This window comes from Sinocyclocheilus grahami, unplaced genomic scaffold (genome assembly GCF_001515645.1).
Source record: "Sinocyclocheilus grahami isolate Dianchi unplaced genomic scaffold, SAMN03320097.WGS_v1.1 scaffold179.1, whole genome shotgun sequence".
Classification (NCBI taxonomy): Eukaryota; Metazoa; Chordata; class Actinopteri; order Cypriniformes; family Cyprinidae; genus Sinocyclocheilus; species Sinocyclocheilus grahami.
This window is the reverse complement of record NW_015505358.1, coordinates 621,323-643,115: the sequence shown is the minus strand read 5'-3', so window position 1 is coordinate 643,115 and position 21,793 is coordinate 621,323. Positions and strand designations below refer to the sequence as shown.

Below are 21,793 nucleotides of genomic sequence, written 5' to 3'. Positions count from 1 at the left end.
GAATTATGCAAATAAACAAAATATCAATTTATCTCATAATATGAAAATGTTGTTTTCAAAAGACAGCTGGCTTCAGATTAAGACCTTAGTTTTTATTTATTTGTTTTTTAATATAGTGCATGTTTAAGGTGCTTTATTTGCCAGTGTATTTTCGATTCTAAATATCATTAATGATAAAAAAGTGTTTTTTTAGAAATTCAAAATGTAACAGCATAAACAATAATTAAAACAAACAATAGGTGCTGCAAAAACAGGGTTTTTTTCAGTTGTTTTAATGTCTGCCAGGCAAAAACGCTCACTTCTGATCATTTAGCAAAGTAGCAGCACACCTCTCCAGTTTGCGTCCCATACCAGGAGACACTACGCAACAATTAAACAATAGAATTCGTTCATAAAGATGTACATTTTAAATATATATTATTTTTGTAACCTTATTTTTTAAAGTCCCCCTGCAGTCACTAATTTCATCCCTTAAAACTCTTTGATAATCAAAATGACATATTAAAAAGTTTTTGTTCCCATGAAAATAATTTCTTTTTTTTTTTTGAATGGAACTCTATACCCTTACCTCATTTAGTATTCATGGAATGCCTTTTTTTGTGATGAGCTAATTGCACAATTAATTTCTTAAAGGGATAGTTCACCCAAAAATGAAAATTCTGTAATTACTCACCCTCATGTGACGTTCCAAACCCGTAAGACGTTTGTTCATCTTCAGAACACAAATTAAGATATTCTTGATGAAATCCGAGAGCTTTCTAACCCTGCATAGACAGCAAGGGAACTACCACGTTCAAGGCCCAGAAACGCAGTAAGGACATCGTTAAAATAGTCCATGTGACATCAGTAGTTCAACCATAATTTTATGAAGCTACGGGTTTGGAACGACATGAGGGTGAGTAATTTTTAGGTGAACTATCGCTTTAATTACATCGCGTCTACTATTTTGTAATATTGAGCAGATTCAGAGCATGCAGAACTCAGTACTGAACAAAACTCCAGTGTTTTGAATGGTGAGTGGATTCTGTCTAACTTAATTAACTCTGATTGGCTATTGCAATCATGAAATCAACAGATATGTCTATGGCTACACTGCTCAACGCTGCAAAAACACACTGTAAATAGAAACCTATGACCAGTGGCGATAATAATATGAAAAGCCCCACCCCACAGGCTGACGGGATTGGTTACATGTTTGTGACTTAGAAAACAGGGGTGGCTTCAAACTGGGTTTTTGAGACGGTCTTGGTACACCAAAGTTTTAAGGAGAAAATGCTCAGCAATGTTGTTGACTGCTGAATTTGCAAATGGTTTGTCTTTAAGCATATGACAAACACCAGACGGACATGTAATCACAGGGGTTATTTAAATGTAAAATGTGTGGATAAAAAACCAATAGTCCCTTCAGTCATGTGCTAAATGTGGCGCCATCCTCTGGCTACACCGCACCAGTCAGTCGCAGGGTCCAAGCCCAGGAGCAGGGCATCTGACTGGGGGCCAGCTGGGGCAGACGAACCTTTAGACCAGTGGGTTTCATGGACTCCCACGAGAGGGACTGATATCCAAGCATCACCACCTGATTTGGAAATTAGTTTTGAAACAAGAAAATAGTGTGAATGTCCTGAAACTTCTGCATTAATCAGTTCTGAATAATTAAATAAATAATGCACAGTCATTTGATAAAAACTGAGAGACTCAATCAGAATCGGGACATACACTTCTCAAACTAATTTTTTTATGTTTTTGCAAGAAGTCTTCTATGCTCGACAAGGCTTTAAAACATTTATATTGTCAAATATTATTATAATTTAAAATAACTATGTTCTATTGTCATTTATGTTCAAATAGAATTTATTCGTGTGATCAAAGCTGGATTTTCAGCATCATTACTCCAGTCTTCAGTGTCACGTGATCCTTCAGAAATCATTCTAATTTTCTAAATCTAAGAATGAGAAAATTCTAATATTTGCTGCTCAAGAAATATTTCTGATTATTATCAGTGTTGAAAACAGTTGTGCTGCTTCAGATTTTCGTGGAAACACTTTTTCAGGATTATTTCATGCATAGAAAGTTCAAAAGAATGGCATTTGTTTGAAATAGAAATCTTTTGTTACATTATAAATGTCTTTACTGTCACTTCTGATCATTTTAATGCATCCTTGTTGAATAAAAGCAATCATTACTGTGACTAAGGTAGGGTTGGCTGCTAACATTTAAAGGTAGGTGCTTAGCGAACAATCAATTGTTAAATTTTGATTATTTTTTATATCTACAGTATACATTACCTGCGTCTTAGACAATGATACAACTGGGTCGCTCAGAACAATATAACCATCAGCGGGCCATGAAAGGAAAATAGCATAGATTGTATTCTTCTGATTCCATGTATACCTGTTATGACAAAACAAAACCATACTTTCATTAAAAAGCAAATAAAGGTGAAAAAGATAAAAGCATGAAATGAAACACAGACCTTTGCTCAGTATGTAACAGTACATGATAATGTAACTGACCAAACTCCAGGAGTGACAGTGTCGTTCTGAACTCTCCATGCGCTGCTGTTGTAAATGGCCTCTCCGTTGACCTTGAGCCACTTGCCCATCTGTCGCAGACGCTCCTCAAAGATGGGCACGATGCGGCCGTCGTGTGTGGGACCCACGTTCAACAGCAAATTCCCCCCGCAGGACACGGTCTCAACAAGAGACTGAAAGATAAGCAGGGGACTTCTCAATGCTCAGATTTTGCATAGATACACTAGCGTTCAAAGGTTTGGGCTCAGTAAGATTTATTTTTATGAAACACTTTTATTCAATGATGTGAGAGGAAAGACATTTATAATGTTACAAGAGATTTCAATTTTTTTTAACTTTCCATTCATCAAAGAACCCTGAAACTGTTTCAGATATTAAACAGCACAACTATTTTCAGCATATGTTTCTTGAGCAGCAAATCGGCATATTAGAATGATTTCTGAAGGATCATGTGACACTGAAGACTGGAGTATTGATGCTGAAAATTCAGCTTTGTACCACAGGAATAAAGTCCATTTTAAAATATATTTAAATATAAAACAGTTATTTTAAATTCTAATAATATTTCCACAATATTACTGTTTTAACAGTATTTTTGATCAAATAAATGCAGCCTTGGTGAACAAAAAAGACCCAAAGCTTTTCACATTAGCATATGCCTGGACAATATATTTTCTTAAACTATGTGAATTCACTTTCTAACCTTTTATTTCTCTACCACAATGCTCTAAATGGTTGTTAATACACTGATATACGGTTGCTAGGGGATTGTGTGTGGTTGCTAAGCAGTTTTTTACTGGAAAAAGAGGCACACCCAAGCCTTAATGATATTATGATACCCACAATATACTCACACACCATTTGAAGTTTCAGTTTAATTTAAGTTTATTGTTTATTTATAAGTTAAAAAGATGGAACAGTAGTCTGGAATACGAAAGCCATAATGTTGATGACCGTTTACTATTGCTGCAGATACATGGTTATTATCACGCCGTTTGAAGTATAAGCAATAATAACAATGATGTTTCATATGGTTTCTAAAAATGATTACACAAATGTTACTTTCTTCTTGCCCTTGTAGAGGTTCTTACAGCATGTTACAGTAAAATGACCTCAACTGTACTAACTAATTTCCTCAATACATCACAATTACAAATGGATCCAGGCATTAAAAATTAAAATGTACTGTAGCTCAAGAAAGACACTGGCTTGCTGCAGCATTCCTCATGTGTAAGTCACTCTCGCACATAAGCATCTGAGTGAATGTAAAAGTAAACTCACTGCTATCAGCTGCTCAATGGTGAGGAAGTCGCTGAAGTTGGTGTCTCTCCTGTACCCCCATGACTTCTTGTCAATGGTCATGCAGTTCTCCCACTTGTGTTTCAGCAGGTGTCCGGGGTTGTAGCGATCTGAGCAGGTGTAATATCCGCCATGCTTACATATAGTTCCACATCCCCAGCGGTCATTGGTCACAACAGTGTCACGCACAGGGCTGAAAACACACATTAGCCATCGGTTCGGCTACATGACAGCAAAGACACCTTCACTTAGAAAGTTCCAGTATGTAACCGGTTTCCATTCTCTACGATTATATTTATGATCTAGCAAATTTACAAAGCAAGATCCAAGATAAAATCTAAATTAAGGATCTTTTAGTTCATGTAAATCACAAAACATAATGGTTTTACAGTAGAGTTTTATCAGTGATTGATTTTTCTGAGGCTACGTTCTGGTGATCATTTTAAAACAGGATAATGTTTTTTTTTACATCAAAGTGGTATTAAACTTGCTATATGAATACAAACATTTGTAAATTGTGCCAATTTCTTAAAATAAAATGGGGAAATTAATGGGAAATATGGCAATTTTTGGGGTACAATTTACAAATCAGAAAGGATGACGTAGTCTTTGATCATGTCTAAATATCCAAATACAATGCAAAACCTAATAAAAGTAATTATAAAATTACATATATGTATTTCATAGGGTCATACAGGCAGCTAGAGGTTATACCATTGTATGACATGATTTTCTTTATTTTATTCCCATCAATCTGCTTTCAATGCAATGGATTTTAAATAACGTTGCTACCTATTTTTAACTTTAACACAGTATTAATAAATTAAAAAAACATAATAATAATAATAATATAATATATATATATATATATATATATATATATATATATATATATATATATATATATATACACAATATATAATATAATATACCTGCGTCTTAGACAATGATACAACTGGGTCGCTCAGAACAATATAACCATCAGCGGGCCATGAAAGGAAAATAGCATAGATTGTATTCTTCTGATTCCATGTATACCTGTTATGACAAAACAAAACCATACTTTCATTAAAAAGCAAATAAAGGTGAAAAAGATAAAAGCATGAAATGAAACACAGACCTTTGCTCAGTATGTAACAGTACATGATAATGTAACTGACCAAACTCCAGGAGTGACAGTGTCGTTCTGAACTCTCCATGCGCTGCTGTTGTAAATGGCCTCTCCGTTGACCTTGAGCCACTTGCCCATCTGTCGCAGACGCTCCTCAAAGATGGGCACGATGCGGCCGGCGTGTGTGGGACCCACGTTCAACAGCAAATTCCCCCCGCAGGACACGGTCTCAACAAGAGACTGAAAGATAAGCAGGGGACTTCTCAATGCTCAGATTTTGCATAGATACACTAGCGTTCAAAGGTTTGGGCTCAGTAAGATTTATTTTTATGAAACACTTTTATTCAATGATGTGAGAGGAAAGACATTTATAATGTTACAAGAGATTTCAATTTTTTTTAACTTTCCATTCATCAAAGAACCCTGAAACTGTTTCAGATATTAAACAGCACAACTATTTTCAGCATATGTTTCTTGAGCAGCAAATCGGCATATTAGAATGATTTCTGAAGGATCATGTGACACTGAAGACTGGAGTATTGATGCTGAAAATTCAGCTTTGTACCACAGGAATAAAGTCCATTTTAAAATATATTTAAATATAAAACAGTTATTTTAAATTCTAATAATATTTCCACAATATTACTGTTTTAACAGTATTTTTGATCAAATAAATGCAGCCTTGGTGAACAAAAAAGACCCAAAGCTTTTCACATTAGCATATGCCTGGACAATATATTTTCTTAAACTATGTGAATTCACTTTCTAACCTTTTATTTCTCTACCACAATGCTCTAAATGGTTGTTAATACACTGATATACGGTTGCTAGGGGATTGTGTGTGGTTGCTAAGCAGTTTTTTACTGGAAAAAGAGGCACACCCAAGCCTTAATGATATTATGATACCCACAATATACTCACACACCATTTGAAGTTTCAGTTTAATTTAAGTTTATTGTTTATTTATAAGTTAAAAAGATGGAACAGTAGTCTGGAATACGAAAGCCATAATGTTGATGACCGTTTACTATTGCTGCAGATACATGGTTATTATCACGCCGTTTGAAGTATAAGCAATAATAACAATGATGTTTCATATGGTTTCTAAAAATGATTACACAAATGTTACTTTCTTCTTGCCCTTGTAGAGGTTCTTACAGCATGTTACAGTAAAATGACCTCAACTGTACTAACTAATTTCCTCAATACATCACAAAGTTCATCACAATTACAAATGGATCCAGGCATTAAAAATTAAAATGTACTGTAGCTCAAGAAAGACACTGGCTTGCTGCAGCATTCCTCATGTGTAAGTCACTCTCGCACATAAGCATCTGAGTGAATGTAAAAGTAAACTCACTGCTATCAGCTGCTCAATGGTGAGGAAGTCGCTGAAGTTGGTGTCTCTCCTGTACCCCCATGACTTCTTGTCAATGGTCATGCAGTTCTCCCACTTGTGTTTCAGCAGGTGTCCGGGGTTGTAGCGATCTGAGCAGGTGTAATATCCGCCATGCTTACATATAGTTCCACATCCCCAGCGGTCATTGGTCACAACAGTGTCACGCACAGGGCTGAAAACACACATTAGCCATCGGTTCGGCTACATGACAGCAAAGACACCTTCACTTAGAAAGTTCCAGTATGTAACCGGTTTCCATTCTCTACGATTATATTTATGATCTAGCAAATTTACAAAGCAAGATCCAAGATAAAATCTAAATTAAGGATCTTTTAGTTCATGTAAATCACAAAACATAATGGTTTTACAGTAGAGTTTTATCAGTGATTGATTTTTCTGAGGCTACGTTCTGGTGATCATTTTAAAACAGGATAATGTTTTTTTTTACATCAAAGTGGTATTAAACTTGCTATATGAATACAAACATTTGTAAATTGTGCCAATTTCTTAAAATAAAATGGGGAAATTAATGGGAAATATGGCAATTTTTGGGGTACAATTTACAAATCAGAAAGGATGACGTAGTCTTTGATCATGTCTAAATATCCAAATACAATGCAAAACCTAATAAAAGTAATTATAAAATTACATATATGTATTTCATAGGGTCATACAGGCAGCTAGAGGTTATACCATTGTATGACATGATTTTCTTTATTTTATTCCCATCAATCTGCTTTCAATGCAATGGATTTTAAATAACGTTGCTACCTATTTAACTTTAACACAGTATTAATAAATTAAAAAAACATAATAATAATATAATATATATATATATATATATATATATATATATATATATATATATATATAATAAAAAAAACAATAGAAAATAATAACCTATGTGAATTCACTTTCTAACCTTTTATTTCTCTACCACAATGCTCTAAATGGTTGTTAATACACTGATATACGGTTGCTAGGGGATTGTGTGTGGTTGCTAAGCAGTTTTTTACTGGAAAAAGAGGCACACCCAAGCCTTAATGATATTATGATACCCACAATATACTCACACACCATTTGAAGTTTCAGTTTAATTTAAGTTTATTGTTTATTTATAAGTTAAAAAGATGGAACAGTAGTCTGGAATACGAAAGCCATAATGTTGATGACCGTTTACTATTGCTGCAGATACATGGTTATTATCACGCCGTTTGAAGTATAAGCAATAATAACAATGATGTTTCATATGGTTTCTAAAAATGATTACACAAATGTTACTTTCTTCTTGCCCTTGTAGAGGTTCTTACAGCATGTTACAGTAAAATGACCTCAACTGTACTAACTAATTTCCTCAATACATCACAATTACAAATGGATCCAGGCATTAAAAATTAAAATGTACTGTAGCTCAAGAAAGACACTGGCTTGCTGCAGCATTCCTCATGTGTAAGTCACTCTCGCACATAAGCATCTGAGTGAATGTAAAAGTAAACTCACTGCTATCAGCTGCTCAATGGTGAGGAAGTCGCTGAAGTTGGTGTCTCTCCTGTACCCCCATGACTTCTTGTCAATGGTCATGCAGTTCTCCCACTTGTGTTTCAGCAGGTGTCCGGGGTTGTAGCGATCTGAGCAGGTGTAATATCCGCCATGCTTACATATAGTTCCACATCCCCAGCGGTCATTGGTCACAACAGTGTCACGCACAGGGCTGAAAACACACATTAGCCATCGGTTCGGCTACATGACAGCAAAGACACCTTCACTTAGAAAGTTCCAGTATGTAACCGGTTTCCATTCTCTACGATTATATTTATGATCTAGCAAATTTACAAAGCAAGATCCAAGATAAAATCTAAATTAAGGATCTTTTAGTTCATGTAAATCACAAAACATAATGGTTTTACAGTAGAGTTTTATCAGTGATTGATTTTTCTGAGGCTACGTTCTGGTGATCATTTTAAAACAGGATAATGTTTTTTTTTACATCAAAGTGGTATTAAACTTGCTATATGAATACAAACATTTGTAAATTGTGCCAATTTCTTAAAATAAAATGGGGAAATTAATGGGAAATATGGCAATTTTTGGGGTACAATTTACAAATCAGAAAGGATGACGTAGTCTTTGATCATGTCTAAATATCCAAATACAATGCAAAACCTAATAAAAGTAATTATAAAATTACATATATGTATTTCATAGGGTCATACAGGCAGCTAGAGGTTATACCATTGTATGACATGATTTTCTTTATTTTATTCCCATCAATCTGCTTTCAATGCAATGGATTTTAAATAACGTTGCTACCTATTTAACTTTAACACAGTATTAATAAATTAAAAAAACATAATAATAATATAATATATATATATATATATATATATATATATATATATATATATTAATTTGTTTTCTAATATTTGTATTATTTTATATAGAAATATAGAATGCATAATTTAGAGGTGAATATCATCTAATACAATGAAATCCTCTCAAAAAATGTTACGCTTATTGTCTATGGGCTGTATTGACCACAAGGGTCACAATTACACCAGAATTGCAATCTAGAGGTTATACCATTGTATGACATGATTTTCTTTATTTTATTCCCATCAATCTGCTTTCAATGCAATGGATTTTAAATAACGTTGCTACCTATTTTTAACTTTAACACAGTATTAATAAATTAAAAAAACATAATAATAATAATAATATAATATATATATATATATATATATATATATATTAATTTGTTTTCTAATATTTGTATTATTTTATATAGAAATAAATGGTGCATAATTTAGAGGTGAATATCATCTAATACAATGAAATCCTCTCAAAAAATGTTACGCTTATTGTCTATGGGCTGTATTGACCACAAGGGTCACAATTACACCAGAATTGCAGTGGGTTAAAGGAAATAGACTTTGAATTGGATATTTTTCTCTATCTGTTGGCTTCTCGGTTTCAACCTCGCTGTGTAACTATGAACGACACTTCCGTTTATGTGGCCTTACCTCTCGTTATAAAGCCAGGCGAGGAACCCTGTGCTGTTCCAGTAAGAGTCGGGCGCATCTCCGTCACCATCAGACCACAGCACCTCAGGTTTGTACTTGTTGACGATCTCGAACAGTTCGGGCAGGGTCTTTGTGGTAGGAAACACACTGGTATTGAAGGACTTGTCAGCATCAGCTTTGTACAGAGGGTTAAACCACTCAAATAAAGAGTGGTAGAGACCCAGACGCAAATCACTGTGTGCCCGCAGAGCGGTGGCGATCTCATCCACCAGATCCCGCTTCGGCCCGACATCCACTGCGTTCCACATCCACGAGTACTTCGAGCCCCATAATGTAAACCCTGAGGATTTGAAACATATTTGTGGGTGAATCTCACAAAAGCATGTTTGGGTTATATATATACACTGCCGTTCAAAAGTTTGGGATCAGAACGATTTTTATTACTTTTTAAAGAAGTCTCTTATGCTCATCAAGTCTGCATTTATTTGATCAAAAATACAGAAAAAAACAGTAATATTGTGAAATTTGTGAAATATTATTAAAATTATAAATATGTGTTGTTTATGTGAATATAATGTAAAATAGAATTTATTCCTGTGATGCAATGCTGAAATTTCAGTCTTCATTGTCACATGATCCTTCCGAAATATTATCAATGTTGGAAACTTTTTTTTTTTGGAACCTGTGATACTTTTTCAGGATTCTTTGATGAATAAAAAGTACAAAAAGAACAGCATTTACTTAAAATAGAAATCTTTTGTAACAATATACACTACCATTCAAAAGTTTTATTCAGCAAGGATGTGTAAAATTGATAAAAAGTGACAGTGAAAAATTATATTGTTACAAAAGGTTTCTATTTTGAATAAATCAAGCGTAGCGTTAGTTCTGGCAGGTTATGTTAGTCAAGCTCGCATCAGCTGACTCTCAGCTGATCCCCATCTACCTATAGGAATACGACATCTATCTAAGCATTCATATATAAGGTCCCTCAGTATTATCAGCAGTTTTCACATTGCTCAATAGCTAATTACCCTCCTCCATCCCCAGCTCCTCCTCTGTCAGTCAGGATTCAGCCTTCTGATTCTCCTTTGAATCAGACTCATTCTAAAATGTGTACATAAAATTATTGAACTTTAACAATATCTGCAATAAATTTATGTTGGTTCTGTTCTGTTTACCCTGGGGGGGTTATCGCTGCTCTCCCTGCTCTCATCCATGCTAGGCTGCATGAATGCGCAGGGAGTTCTTGCCCAGAACAGAACCATACCGCCAATCCAAACTGTATGCTAATTGTCAATCATCTTTGACGATAGTGGTCCTGACAGAAATGCTGTTCTTTTTATTCATCAAATAATCCTGAAAAAAGTATCACAGGTTCCAAAAAAACATTAAGCACCAAAAACTGTTTTTAGAAAAAAATCAGCATATTAGAATGATTCTGAAGGATCATGTGACACTGAAGACTGGAGGAATGATGCTGAAAATTCAACATTGATCACAGCAATAAATTATATTTTAAAGTATATTAAAATAGAACACTGTTATTTTAAATTGTAATAATATTTCACAATATTACTGTTTTTCTGTATGTGCAGTCTTGGTGAGCATAAGAGACTTCTTTAAAAAGTAATAAAAATCTTACTGATCCCAAACTTTTGAACGGCAGTGTATATATATATATAAATGTGTATATATATATATATATATATACACACACACTGCCGTTCAAAAGTAAAATATATATATATATTATTGTGCATTCATGACAAAATTATGCATCTTCTCTGTCCTATATTTTCTATATAATTTATTTGATTGTCCTGAGATGACTCCTTGAAATGTCAATAAGTATAAATTGTATAATTCATAATTCATAGTGCTTACTTCCAAAAAACGAAAATGTGGCAGTATTTTAGAGTAAAATTACATAGAATGCAATGTTAAACCATTTACTGTTTTACCATTTTCATTGTATATGGTAAATTATCTTATGGTTTTTCCGTAGACTTTATTTACAGTATTTTTCTTACAACAATTATTACATTGTAACTATGTAAACTAATTACAGTTGACAGATACACTGCAGTTGGTGCAAACCTTCATGATGTTTGGTTGTGAGGACAATATATTTGGCTCCAGACGAGGCAAAAATGTCAACCCAATCTTTAGGATCAAAGAATTCAGCACGGAACTGAGGAGCAAATTTTGCGTAGGTGAAGCCGGGTGGGTAATTCTGCTCCATAAACTTCACATAAGACGGGAGTTTCTGGCCCTGCCAATACCACCTGTTGGAAAACAAAACTATTAAGTACAATTAACCTCAAATATATAAATAGAAACATAGACAAAGTGACCAGCCTCCACTGAAACGGCTCCTTTTTACAAAAGTGTACCTGTCAAGGCTATTTTTACCTTGAAATAAATAGGAAAATTATAGTTTGATTAAAGAAAATGTAGCTTACTTTGTAGGACCATTTGGATATTTTGCATTGCATTCTGACATTATTTTTATGAATGTTATGCACAATGTAATGCATAAAATCTAATTCTTACTACTGTAATGAGGAAAAAATGTATTTCACACATCACTGGCATTTTACTTTAATTAAGGTTAGATTACTTTTGTATTACAGTGTTTTGCTATAAAACCCAAAAGTAAAATGTCTAGAGAAGGCATGTGGAAATGTGTATAACTGCATGAAAATAGTCACTTTTTTTTGTGGTGATTATATTTTCATGTTTTCAGTGGTGTATAAAGTACCTGAAAGCCATACTCAAGTAAAAGTACAGATATCCTACCAGAAAATGACTTTGGTAGAAGTTGAAGTCACCCTTTAGAATATTACTTGAGTAAAAGTCTTAAAGTACGAACAGTATTAACAAATCTTAAACATACTTAAGTATTGAAAGTAAAAGTACAAGTAAATGCAAAATGGAAAAGAATCAAATAAATAATATACATAAAATGTTCATACACAGCTTGAGTAGCAAGATTGTGTTCAGTTTGAACTCTTTCTTCCATTTTGCATTGTTGGGTAAGAATAAGAAGCACTTCATTCAGTAGTGTCTTTCATTGACGCTTGGCACTCTTTTGTTGTTGCCTTTTTTCTCTATCAAGTCTTTTAGTAATCATCATAAATCATATATCATTTGAAAAAGCTTAGAAGCCCAAGATTCATCCTGTGCAAACCTTTTTGAAATCGGACATTGCGTTACCATGGAAATGGTACTTTAAAATCTTTTGGTGGGCGGTGTCAAGTGTCATATTACAAAATGTATTACGCTCTTTTACAATCAAAACTTTTTATAATCTTGACAAAAAACATATCATTGGAAAGGTCTCAGTTAATTTGAGATAGAAGTAATATTGACAGAGAAATCTAGACATTTGTGACAGAACAATGCATAAAAAAATGTAATAGTTTGGATGGCACCCGGTGGCTGTTTGTGGTAGAACACCCTAAATAAAATCTCACAGGAACCTCAATTTTTTTCATATCAACTTCAAATTTGGAACATAATTTATTTAGACATAAGGCTTTAATGTTATACCAATTTTAGAGTAAAACCTGTTATGTAAAATATGTATTATATATCAAATAAAATTAATATAGTGCATTTTCTTTACAGTAAATTGAAACTACCATAACTTTTTGATACTTTAATTTTTTTTTTACATTTTTAAAGTTTTTTAATTCAACTTTTGCGATAATCTGCTGATTTTCTTCTTTAAAAAGAGACCATACTTATGTCTGTATTCCAAAGTGTTCATAAATTACAACAATTTACAGTCCTGCAACTGACGGTGACAGGGGTTAAGATTTATCAAATACTTTTCGTACAATAAATATCACATACTTTAAGACTTTTACGCAAGTAATATTCTAAACGGTGACTTCAACTTCTACCAAAGTCATTTTCTGGTAGGATATCTGCACTTTTACTTGAATGTGGCTTTCAGGTACTTTATACACCACTGTAAGTAACTAATATGCTTCGGGGGAAATGTATCGGAGTAAAAGTATACATTTTAATTAGGAAATGTAGTGGAGTAAAAGTAAAAGTTGGCTGAAATATAAAAACTCAAGTAAAGTACAGATACTCCCAAAATATACACTGTAAAAAATGACCGTATGTACAGGCATCATAAGAGGGTTGTTATCTACATAAACACAACACGTGATTGGTTGCACATCTGCCAAATGACAAAAAAACCTGCTGACGCTTCCACATATTGAAACCGGCAAACAAGCCAGCATGAAGGCTTATGAATATTAATTACGTACCACGACGACGTTCGCCGAGTAGTTCTAAATGACGATTGGCTGGAACGCGGTGACCTAATTAATATTCATGATATAAACCGCCCCCCCACATACTAGTGGGATTCCGTCACATCCGGTTAAGCTGTTTATATGTCCTGTACAGGCATCATAAGAGGGTTGTTATCTACATAAACACAACACGTGATTGGTTGCACATCTGCTAAATGACAAAAAAACCTTTAAAATACAGAAACTGCTGACGCTTCCACATTGAAACCGGTGTTCCGGCGAATTCAGTTCCCCTGTTCCCCCCTCACAGCGCCTGCGCAACTTCGCAGTGTTGCCAAGTCCGCGGTTTTCCAGCGGTAGTTTTTAGCAGCAATTGGGCGCTTCTTTTTTAAATATCCTGGCAACCCTGAAACTTCAGTACTAAAATCATGACTTCATGATTTCGCCCGGGCTAAGCAAGTCAGCTTATGGTGGTTTTGCTGTCTTTCTGCAAGTAACGTTCATTTCACCATGTTAATTAGATCATTTGTAATTAAATACGTATTTATGTACGTGACGTCCTGTTCAATCGCAACATAGAGTCAGATTTCCTGCTAATTCTAACTTTTTCCTGTTTTATGAAGTGTAACACCATTTTTTAAGATAGGCTAGATAGATACATATGGCATAACATTTTTTAAAAATTTGAAAACTGAATGTCTATGAAATGTCAGTCAATAGAGCATTTTTTAAACAATGGCACTTAAAATTTTGAACTAAAATTTAGTTGCAACATGTACTGTATGAATGAATAAAAATGCATATTTTTTCAATTCAAGAGAACTTGGAGAATTATTAGTGGCTGCTTTTGAGACTTCTTTTTTTGTGTGGTAATTTTGTGTTTTAATAATGAGATCCAAGGTTAAGATTACGCTAGAAGTTATAAATGTTACATGTTTTTTTTCTCTCTATTTAACAACATTAACTAAAGAGGACTTGACTTTTTCATCACGTCTTCCCTCGGGTAGATTGCATGTTTTCTTGCGTGGCTAGATGTTGGACTCATGAACAATATTCAGTCTGAATTTGCCAAAATGGGGACATTTCCGGTGGGCGTGCACGAGTCTTAACTTTTTGTAAAGAATATCTCTTTGGGTTTGAGACTTTAGTCTTTGCAACTTTATGAACATCTATTCATGAACAGCTTGTAACACTCCAAAGAGAAAGGAAAACTCGAAATTGCATCATATGACCTCTTTAAAATATTAACGTAAAATCTCAAGGGCACTTCAAGTAAATATTTTAGGTTAAAGAAGTTTTCTGCATTAAATAATGAAATATAAAAACAAATGCCGTTTACTTGACAGAACATTTTTTAGTTAATGGATCAAGCTGATTTACGTTGATTATCTACATCTGTGTGGACTTGAGGAGGACTGACTTCATCCATCCACTAACAATTACCAAAACAAGCTGATTCAAACACATTGAGCACTAATGATGAAGAAAAGTAACGTTGAGGTGAAAAGATCCTGCAGCATTTGAGACACTTGAGCTGATGAATCACATTCACACATTTGTAAGTGTGACTAAGCATCCACACAAGTGAAAGTCTGAGTACTTTTGTATGTCAATAACGATGATGTACAAACCCTGAAGTAGATGATGGTGGCAGCCAGCAGCACACCTAAACTCTGCAGTAAATCTCCCAGCGTGTGAATGAAAGCGGCCCTCACGCTGGTGCTCCTGTGCTCTTCTGTGAGGCCGTGACTGTGAGAGTGACGGACCGGAGACTGATGGAGAATGAATGCCAAACTGATGGAAACACACATGAAAACACTGTACAAGATGATGCCATTTCCCAACAAACACTACTAATGAAATCAAATAGCATCACTCACAAGATGTTGAGCGCTACAGCACATGCAGCTGTGATCATCATGACGTCACTGTGTATCTCATAATCATCACTGATGAGCCTCTGAACAGCAAAGAGAACAAGAACCACCGTCACTGTCCAGATGGACAGAACAGACAGAAGAGCCCCTAAAACCTCTGGATGAAACAAATGACAGAAACACTGTGGAACAGATGGAATAGTTATGTACTGTATGTGGCAAAAGTTTGGAATCATTAAGATTTTTCGTGTTTTTGAGAGAAGTGGTTGAAATTATTTGATCAAAAATTCAGTAATAACAGCGATTTAACAGCGATAACCGTTTTAAAATGTAATTTATTTTTTAATTTTCAGTAGCCATTACTTCACAGAAATCATTCTAATATGCTGATTTGCTGCTCATGAAACATTTCTGATAATCATCAATGTTGAAAACAGTTGTGCTGCTTCATATTTTTCACACTTTTATTGAGCAAGGTTGCATTAAACTGATCACAAGTGACAGTAAAGACATTTATAATGTTACGAAAGATTTATATTTCAGATAAATGTTGTTCTTGAGAACTTTCTATTCAGCAAAAAATCCTGAAAAAAATGTAGCACGTTTTCCACTAAAATACCAAGCAGCAAAAACATTGTTGATAATAATAAATGTTTCTTGAGCATCAAATCGGCATATTAGAAGGATTTCTGAAGGATCATGTGACACTGAAGACTGGAGTAATGATGCTGAAAATTCAGCTTTGATCACAGGAATAAATTACATTTGAAAAAATATTCAAATAGAAAAGAGTTATTTTAAATTGCAATAATATTTCACAGTATTACTGTTTTTTCTGTATTCATAATCAAATAAATGCAGCCGTGGTAAGCATTTCTTTGTACGTACATATACATATATATATATATATATATATATATACACACACACACCTGATCGATGCCATCCAAAGGTCAGATGTTTGGACGGTGGTCTAGAGGAAATCCACAATGAGAAGAGACTGATCGAAATGCTGCCAAAGTCAGTGAGAAGATGTGCAGCATCGGTCATTATAGCGAGACTGTGAGCAGCGTAACCACCTGCAAGAGCAGAACGTCAGCACACAAGTCTTAAATGCATCTAAAGATAACAGTAAGTTCATGCCCATTTACTTTTGCAATCAGCAGGTTATACAGCAGACTAAACCCTTTAAACAGAGCATGTCCTTTTATTCTCACCAATGACTTCTCCGATCATGAAGATCAAGCACACAGCACATGTGATGAGTAACCTCCTCCTGGCCCGTGTTTTGCCCTGCTGCTTCAAGCCTGTTTCTTTCAGGCTGTGACAATGTAACGCTTGAGTGTCACGTTTACACTCAAACTGAGTGCCGAGGCATTCATCCTCTGAATTATCCAGAAGACTAAAAGAAACAGAATGAAGAAATCTAGATCAAATACTTCAAACAAGTCAGATTGGTTAACTGAATTTAAGAGACTTACCCCAAAAGTTCAAGCGAGTCCGTCATGGTCTTGTCCTGCTTGTTCTACAAATTCATTATGGAGACAATTAACAAAAAAAATCGTGCTTGTATTTACAAGCCAAAAAGTCAAAAATTGTAAAACTGTAGATAAACTTATGTGAAACTTCAAGTTTGCAGTTGGACTAAAGCCATATGCTGTTTCACACGCTGCTGCTATAACATGTCAGAAAAATGTGTCGGTGCAGTGAAACCATGTTTAGATTTCATCAAGGTCACATTGCAAAACTAGCGATAAAGAAAGAAAAAAACTGGAGGGTTTGGAAAACAGATGCTCACATTTGCACGTGACATCACAGCTAACAGGGAACCTTCTCAGAACAGGTCATTTTTGAACAAACATTCTTCAAGTAATGTTCACAGAATGTTCGTTTAAAGTTATGTGGTGCTATCAAAACGTTAGCACAAAAACACAATTTAAACATTATCCATGGAACGTTTTTCTGAGTCATTTCAGTTGGACGTTTTCTAATGTTTTTTTTAACTGTTACTACAAACCCAATTCCAAAAAAGTTGGGACACTGTACAAATTGTGAGTAAAAAAGGAATGGAATAATTTACAAATCTCATAAAGTTACAGATGGTTTAGACAACTTTCAAAAGCAACATTTCCATAATGTCTGCTAAACTGAAAATCCCCTTTAATGTTTTTATCTAACATTAACATAACCGAGAAAAAACCTTTTGAACATTCAGAAATAACGTTTGCAGAACTTTAGCAAAAGGTTCTTAAAGCAGATTTTGTTTTGCTTGCACATAGAGAAATTTCACTGCTGTACAGATTCACATAAACTGACAAAGAAACTCACATTAAAAGCAGTAGATACAGTAATCGACTATATTTATTAATCTTTCATAATTCCACAAAGAAATCATATAATTTCAATTATAAACAAAACGTTTTTACACACAGAATCTCAGACAAAACCATCCCTGAGGCCGTGCAATATTACCACAATAAACCAAACATTCACCTGCTTTATCACCAGTCGCTTGAATCTTCAAAAAATCTACATCATACCAAATTAGGTTATTTCAAGGTTTGCTTGCAACGGTAGCTAAATAAACCACATATAGTTGTCTGTTAGATAAACTATCAATGTTTATGTGCATATACAGATAAAAAAATACTGTTGGACTTATTCCTTATCATGTATTGGAGACTTAATGACTTCACATTGTACAAATACAGCATTAACAATAAAAACTTTATGTTCTTAATAATTACTGTGATGTAATACACACGAAATGCATGTATTAGGTTTCACTGGAAAAGCATGGTTTAACATATACACAGTGTACGAGATGGTAAATAGAAAAATAAATCAAGCAAATCAGTTAATCTGCTGTTGTTATATAAACAGAACATTTTTATGGTATTACTTCAGGTTGACTTTGTTGTGCAAGATATGTTTGATTGTACTCTAGAGGTCATTTAAAGCAACTGTATGTACGTTTTTAGCTATATTTACGACTCACTCAACTGTTGGGGGCTCTAAAGTCGCAAAAATACACAAAACTACACATAGCTGCTTTAAATGGCGCATCATTGAAGCATTACAATAAAGTGTCTCTGCAATAAAAATCATGAGACATTCAAGCAACCAAAAGGTAATTATAAAATGATGTAAACAAAAAATAGCATTATGTGTGGAGAATGAGCCGCATAAACCGCACAAGCACTGTGTAATATAAACCACTGACGCTCGAACACATTTCTACAGCCAGAAACAGGGAAGAGACAGTCTCCTCAACAAGTCTAGAGGTTGTTGTTGTTTGCTCTATTCATGTGCCACATGTACATCTGGAGTGATCAGTACAGAAGTGTCTCCATCTGCACGATAACACAGCAAAATAACCCTCAGAATCAGAATCTTAATGCCATTTTGTTGCCAAAAAGTACATCACATCACACGGAATATAACGTGCTATTGCTAATAACTAGTGCTGATATTCACCTGAGCTTTTAGGAATAGGCATTCCTACAATCACAGTGTCTCCTGTTAAACAACACAAAGAAAGTAATAGTTAAAATAATAGAAACAAAATAAGAAGAGTTAGCAATATTAGCAAGACGTCACTTCAATGAGTGTTTCGTGATTGATGAATTTGACTATTTATATGATAATTCCACTATTTTTATGCACTACTATTTGTTCATGCTCACCAAGGCTGCATTTATTTGATTAAAAATACAGTGAATGTACTGATAAAAACAGTAATATTGTGAAAAAATATTACATTTTAAAATAACGGTTTTCTATTTGAATGTAATTCGAAATGTAATTTATTCCTGTGATGCAAATTTAATTTTCAAATGTCTTTACCTTCACTTTTGATCAATTTCATGTGCCCTTGCTGAATAAAAGTATTAGAAAAAATCTTACTATTATCTATCTATCTATCACACAAAAACACATTTGTTGTTCACCTGAATTTCCAGGTGCAGGACTGGGAATAGGCTGTCCTGTTATTACTGTGTCATTGCCTGTAAATCACAAAAAATACAGTGATTTGCATGATTTACAGTGCTCTCTTCTTTATTAACAATTACAGGCAGAATCTGGTAAGCTTGTGTTTGCAGTCTCCAGAGCTCCCGCTCCTCACCTCTGTTCTGCTCCTCTGACATCTCCGCCTCCAGCTCATCTGGATCCACACAGTGGACATTGTCTTCGTTCTCCGAACCGCCACATTTACCGCAACAGCAACAACAGCAGCAAAAGCAGCAGCAACATGTGAAGATCATTCCCAATCCCAGGAGCGCCTGAACCCAAAAATAGAAAACAATTAGGCGATTACACCGCTCGTCTTCGTGTTTGCTGAATGAAATCTAATACTTGTTTCTTACTAATTTTGGGCTGCCGATTCCATTTTTGCTTTCAACAAGCATTTGTAAGGTGAAGAATCTTGTACTGTTGCTTAATTAGCAGCAAAAACTGCACAAAGACATGGTTACTATCTTCCTCTGAGCCAGATTACAACTATTTCTTCAATTCTCAGCTGATTTTAATATGCATGAATGATTCTGAAGACATTTTTTAATGGCTAATCTTGATTTCAAGGTTAAAATTATGGCCAGTGACAGAAGAAAATGCAAACATCAGCCAGATGTTTTCTGTTGCATCTGTGGATATTTTACGGCATCCAAAAAGCAACCGAAAATGACAGATTTTGTGAATTTTGAAAAATCTTATTTTGACATTAAGTATTTGAACATATTTTCCCACTCCTTTGAAGATTATAAGTTAAGTGATACATTCTAAATACTTCTTTTTGTCATTAGAACAAAACTTTTGACATTTGCTGTTTTTGTTATTTTGGTAAGTGCATTAAAGCTGATACATATATATATAATTTAAAAAATCTTCAATCTTATTTTGTCAAAAAACTGGAATGTTTATTAAAGGGGTCATATTATGCGATTTCAAGTTTTCCTGTCTGTGGAGTGTTACAAGCTGATTGTGCATAGATAAGATCCCTGAAGTTGCAAAGACTAAAGTCTCAAAACCAAAGAGATATTCTTTATCAAAGTTAAGACTCTGCCACGCCCCCCTAAAACGGCTCGTTCTAACACGCCCCCACATATCTACCTCACTATGTGGAAATATTAGCATAATGCCGCCCAAATGTTCATGCAAAGAAAGAAGGCGTGGTTTCAGTAACCGCAGTTAGTGTTGAAGCAGCATGTCAGGGAGACGCTGTGTGTTTCTAGGTGAAAGCAAAAGCACTTTATTTGGCCTTCATTATACATCATCAAAAGAGTTCAAACAGGCAAAAAAAACAGCATAAGGGTTTGGAGTGACATGAGGTTTGAATATATAATGGAAGAATCTTTATTTTTGGGTGAATTTATGAAGAAACAATGCAATCTGAAGGTCCTAGTATTATTGAGTCTAACCTGTAAACGTCTTGATCTGAGGAGACTGCAAAGGAGATGGCCTCGCTTCCTCAAAAGCTTGCCAAGCAAGTCACCATCTGCTGTTTTACCTCCCAACATGCCATCAAGCACCCATCGTCCATCTATTGCAAGGCTACAAATGTTCTTCTCCCAAAAAGATCCACTAACAGTCCAGAATTACATCAGCTCCCTTGCCTGCACAAACACACACACACACTTTAAAGGGGTCATATGACGCTGCTAAAAAGAACATTATTTTGTGTATTTGGTGTAATGAAATGTGTTTATGCGGTTTAAAGTAAAAAAAAACACATTATTTTCCACATACTGTACATTACTGTTTCTCCTCTACGCCCCACCTTTTTGAAACGCGTTGATTTTTACAAAGTTCATCGGTCTGAAAAGCGAGGTGTGCTGTGATTGGCCAGCTATCCAGTGTGTTGTGATTGGCCGAATACCTCAAGCGTGTGACGGAAATGTTACGCCCCTTACCATATTGTGATGCCGTGTCAGGCTGAAGCGATGATTCAAAAACATGAAAGCCCATTACAAACAAGGCATTTATTGCATCCAGTGGGGACATAATTACTGATTATAATGACTTATACTGTCTTTTTACGCATTGCATTGCATCGGGCCGGGATAGAGTGAGCTGAGGCGGTGGGGTCGAGAACGGCATGCCCCGCGGATGCGACGAATGAGCGGCACCCACATGTGACGACCCTGGGCTGGACTCCGCTTCGTCCACGGTGAAAGTTGATGTATTCCCTCAGCGACCAGCACGGATCAGCTCTAGGCATGACGAAGCAGATATCGTCCTCTTTTGGAAGACCAAACAAAGTAGTTTCGCTTTCACAACGAA

General features: G+C 34.9%; 2 protein-coding genes and 1 pseudogene across 2 annotated transcripts; all 3 read right to left on the bottom strand.

Annotated features, from left to right (window-relative positions):
- Positions 1-876: 876 nt before the first annotated feature.
- Positions 877-11,866, bottom strand: fuca2 (alpha-L-fucosidase 2). Its single transcript, XM_016284063.1, has 7 exons — positions 11,826-11,866; positions 11,461-11,648; positions 9,361-9,700; positions 7,841-8,051; positions 2,514-2,704; positions 2,286-2,391; positions 877-1,576 (listed from the first exon to the last, which is right to left on the bottom strand). The coding sequence occupies exons 1-7, from the start codon at positions 11,864-11,866 to the stop codon at positions 1,439-1,441; spliced, it is 1,215 nt and encodes a 404-aa protein (XP_016139549.1). The 3' UTR covers positions 877-1,438.
- Positions 11,867-15,094: 3,228 nt separating this feature from the next.
- LOC107594116 (zinc transporter 2-like) lies at positions 15,095-17,051 on the bottom strand (annotated as a pseudogene).
- Positions 17,052-17,858: 807 nt separating this feature from the next.
- On the bottom strand, positions 17,859-19,800 carry LOC107594072 (dnaJ homolog subfamily C member 5-like). Its single transcript, XM_016284016.1, has 4 exons — positions 19,641-19,800; positions 19,465-19,521; positions 18,992-19,033; positions 17,859-18,867 (listed from the first exon to the last, which is right to left on the bottom strand). Exons 1-4 carry the CDS (start codon positions 19,777-19,779, stop codon positions 18,815-18,817), a joined length of 291 nt encoding a protein of 96 aa, XP_016139502.1. The 5' UTR covers positions 19,780-19,800; the 3' UTR covers positions 17,859-18,814.
- Between the last annotated feature and the right edge of the window lie 1,993 nt (positions 19,801-21,793).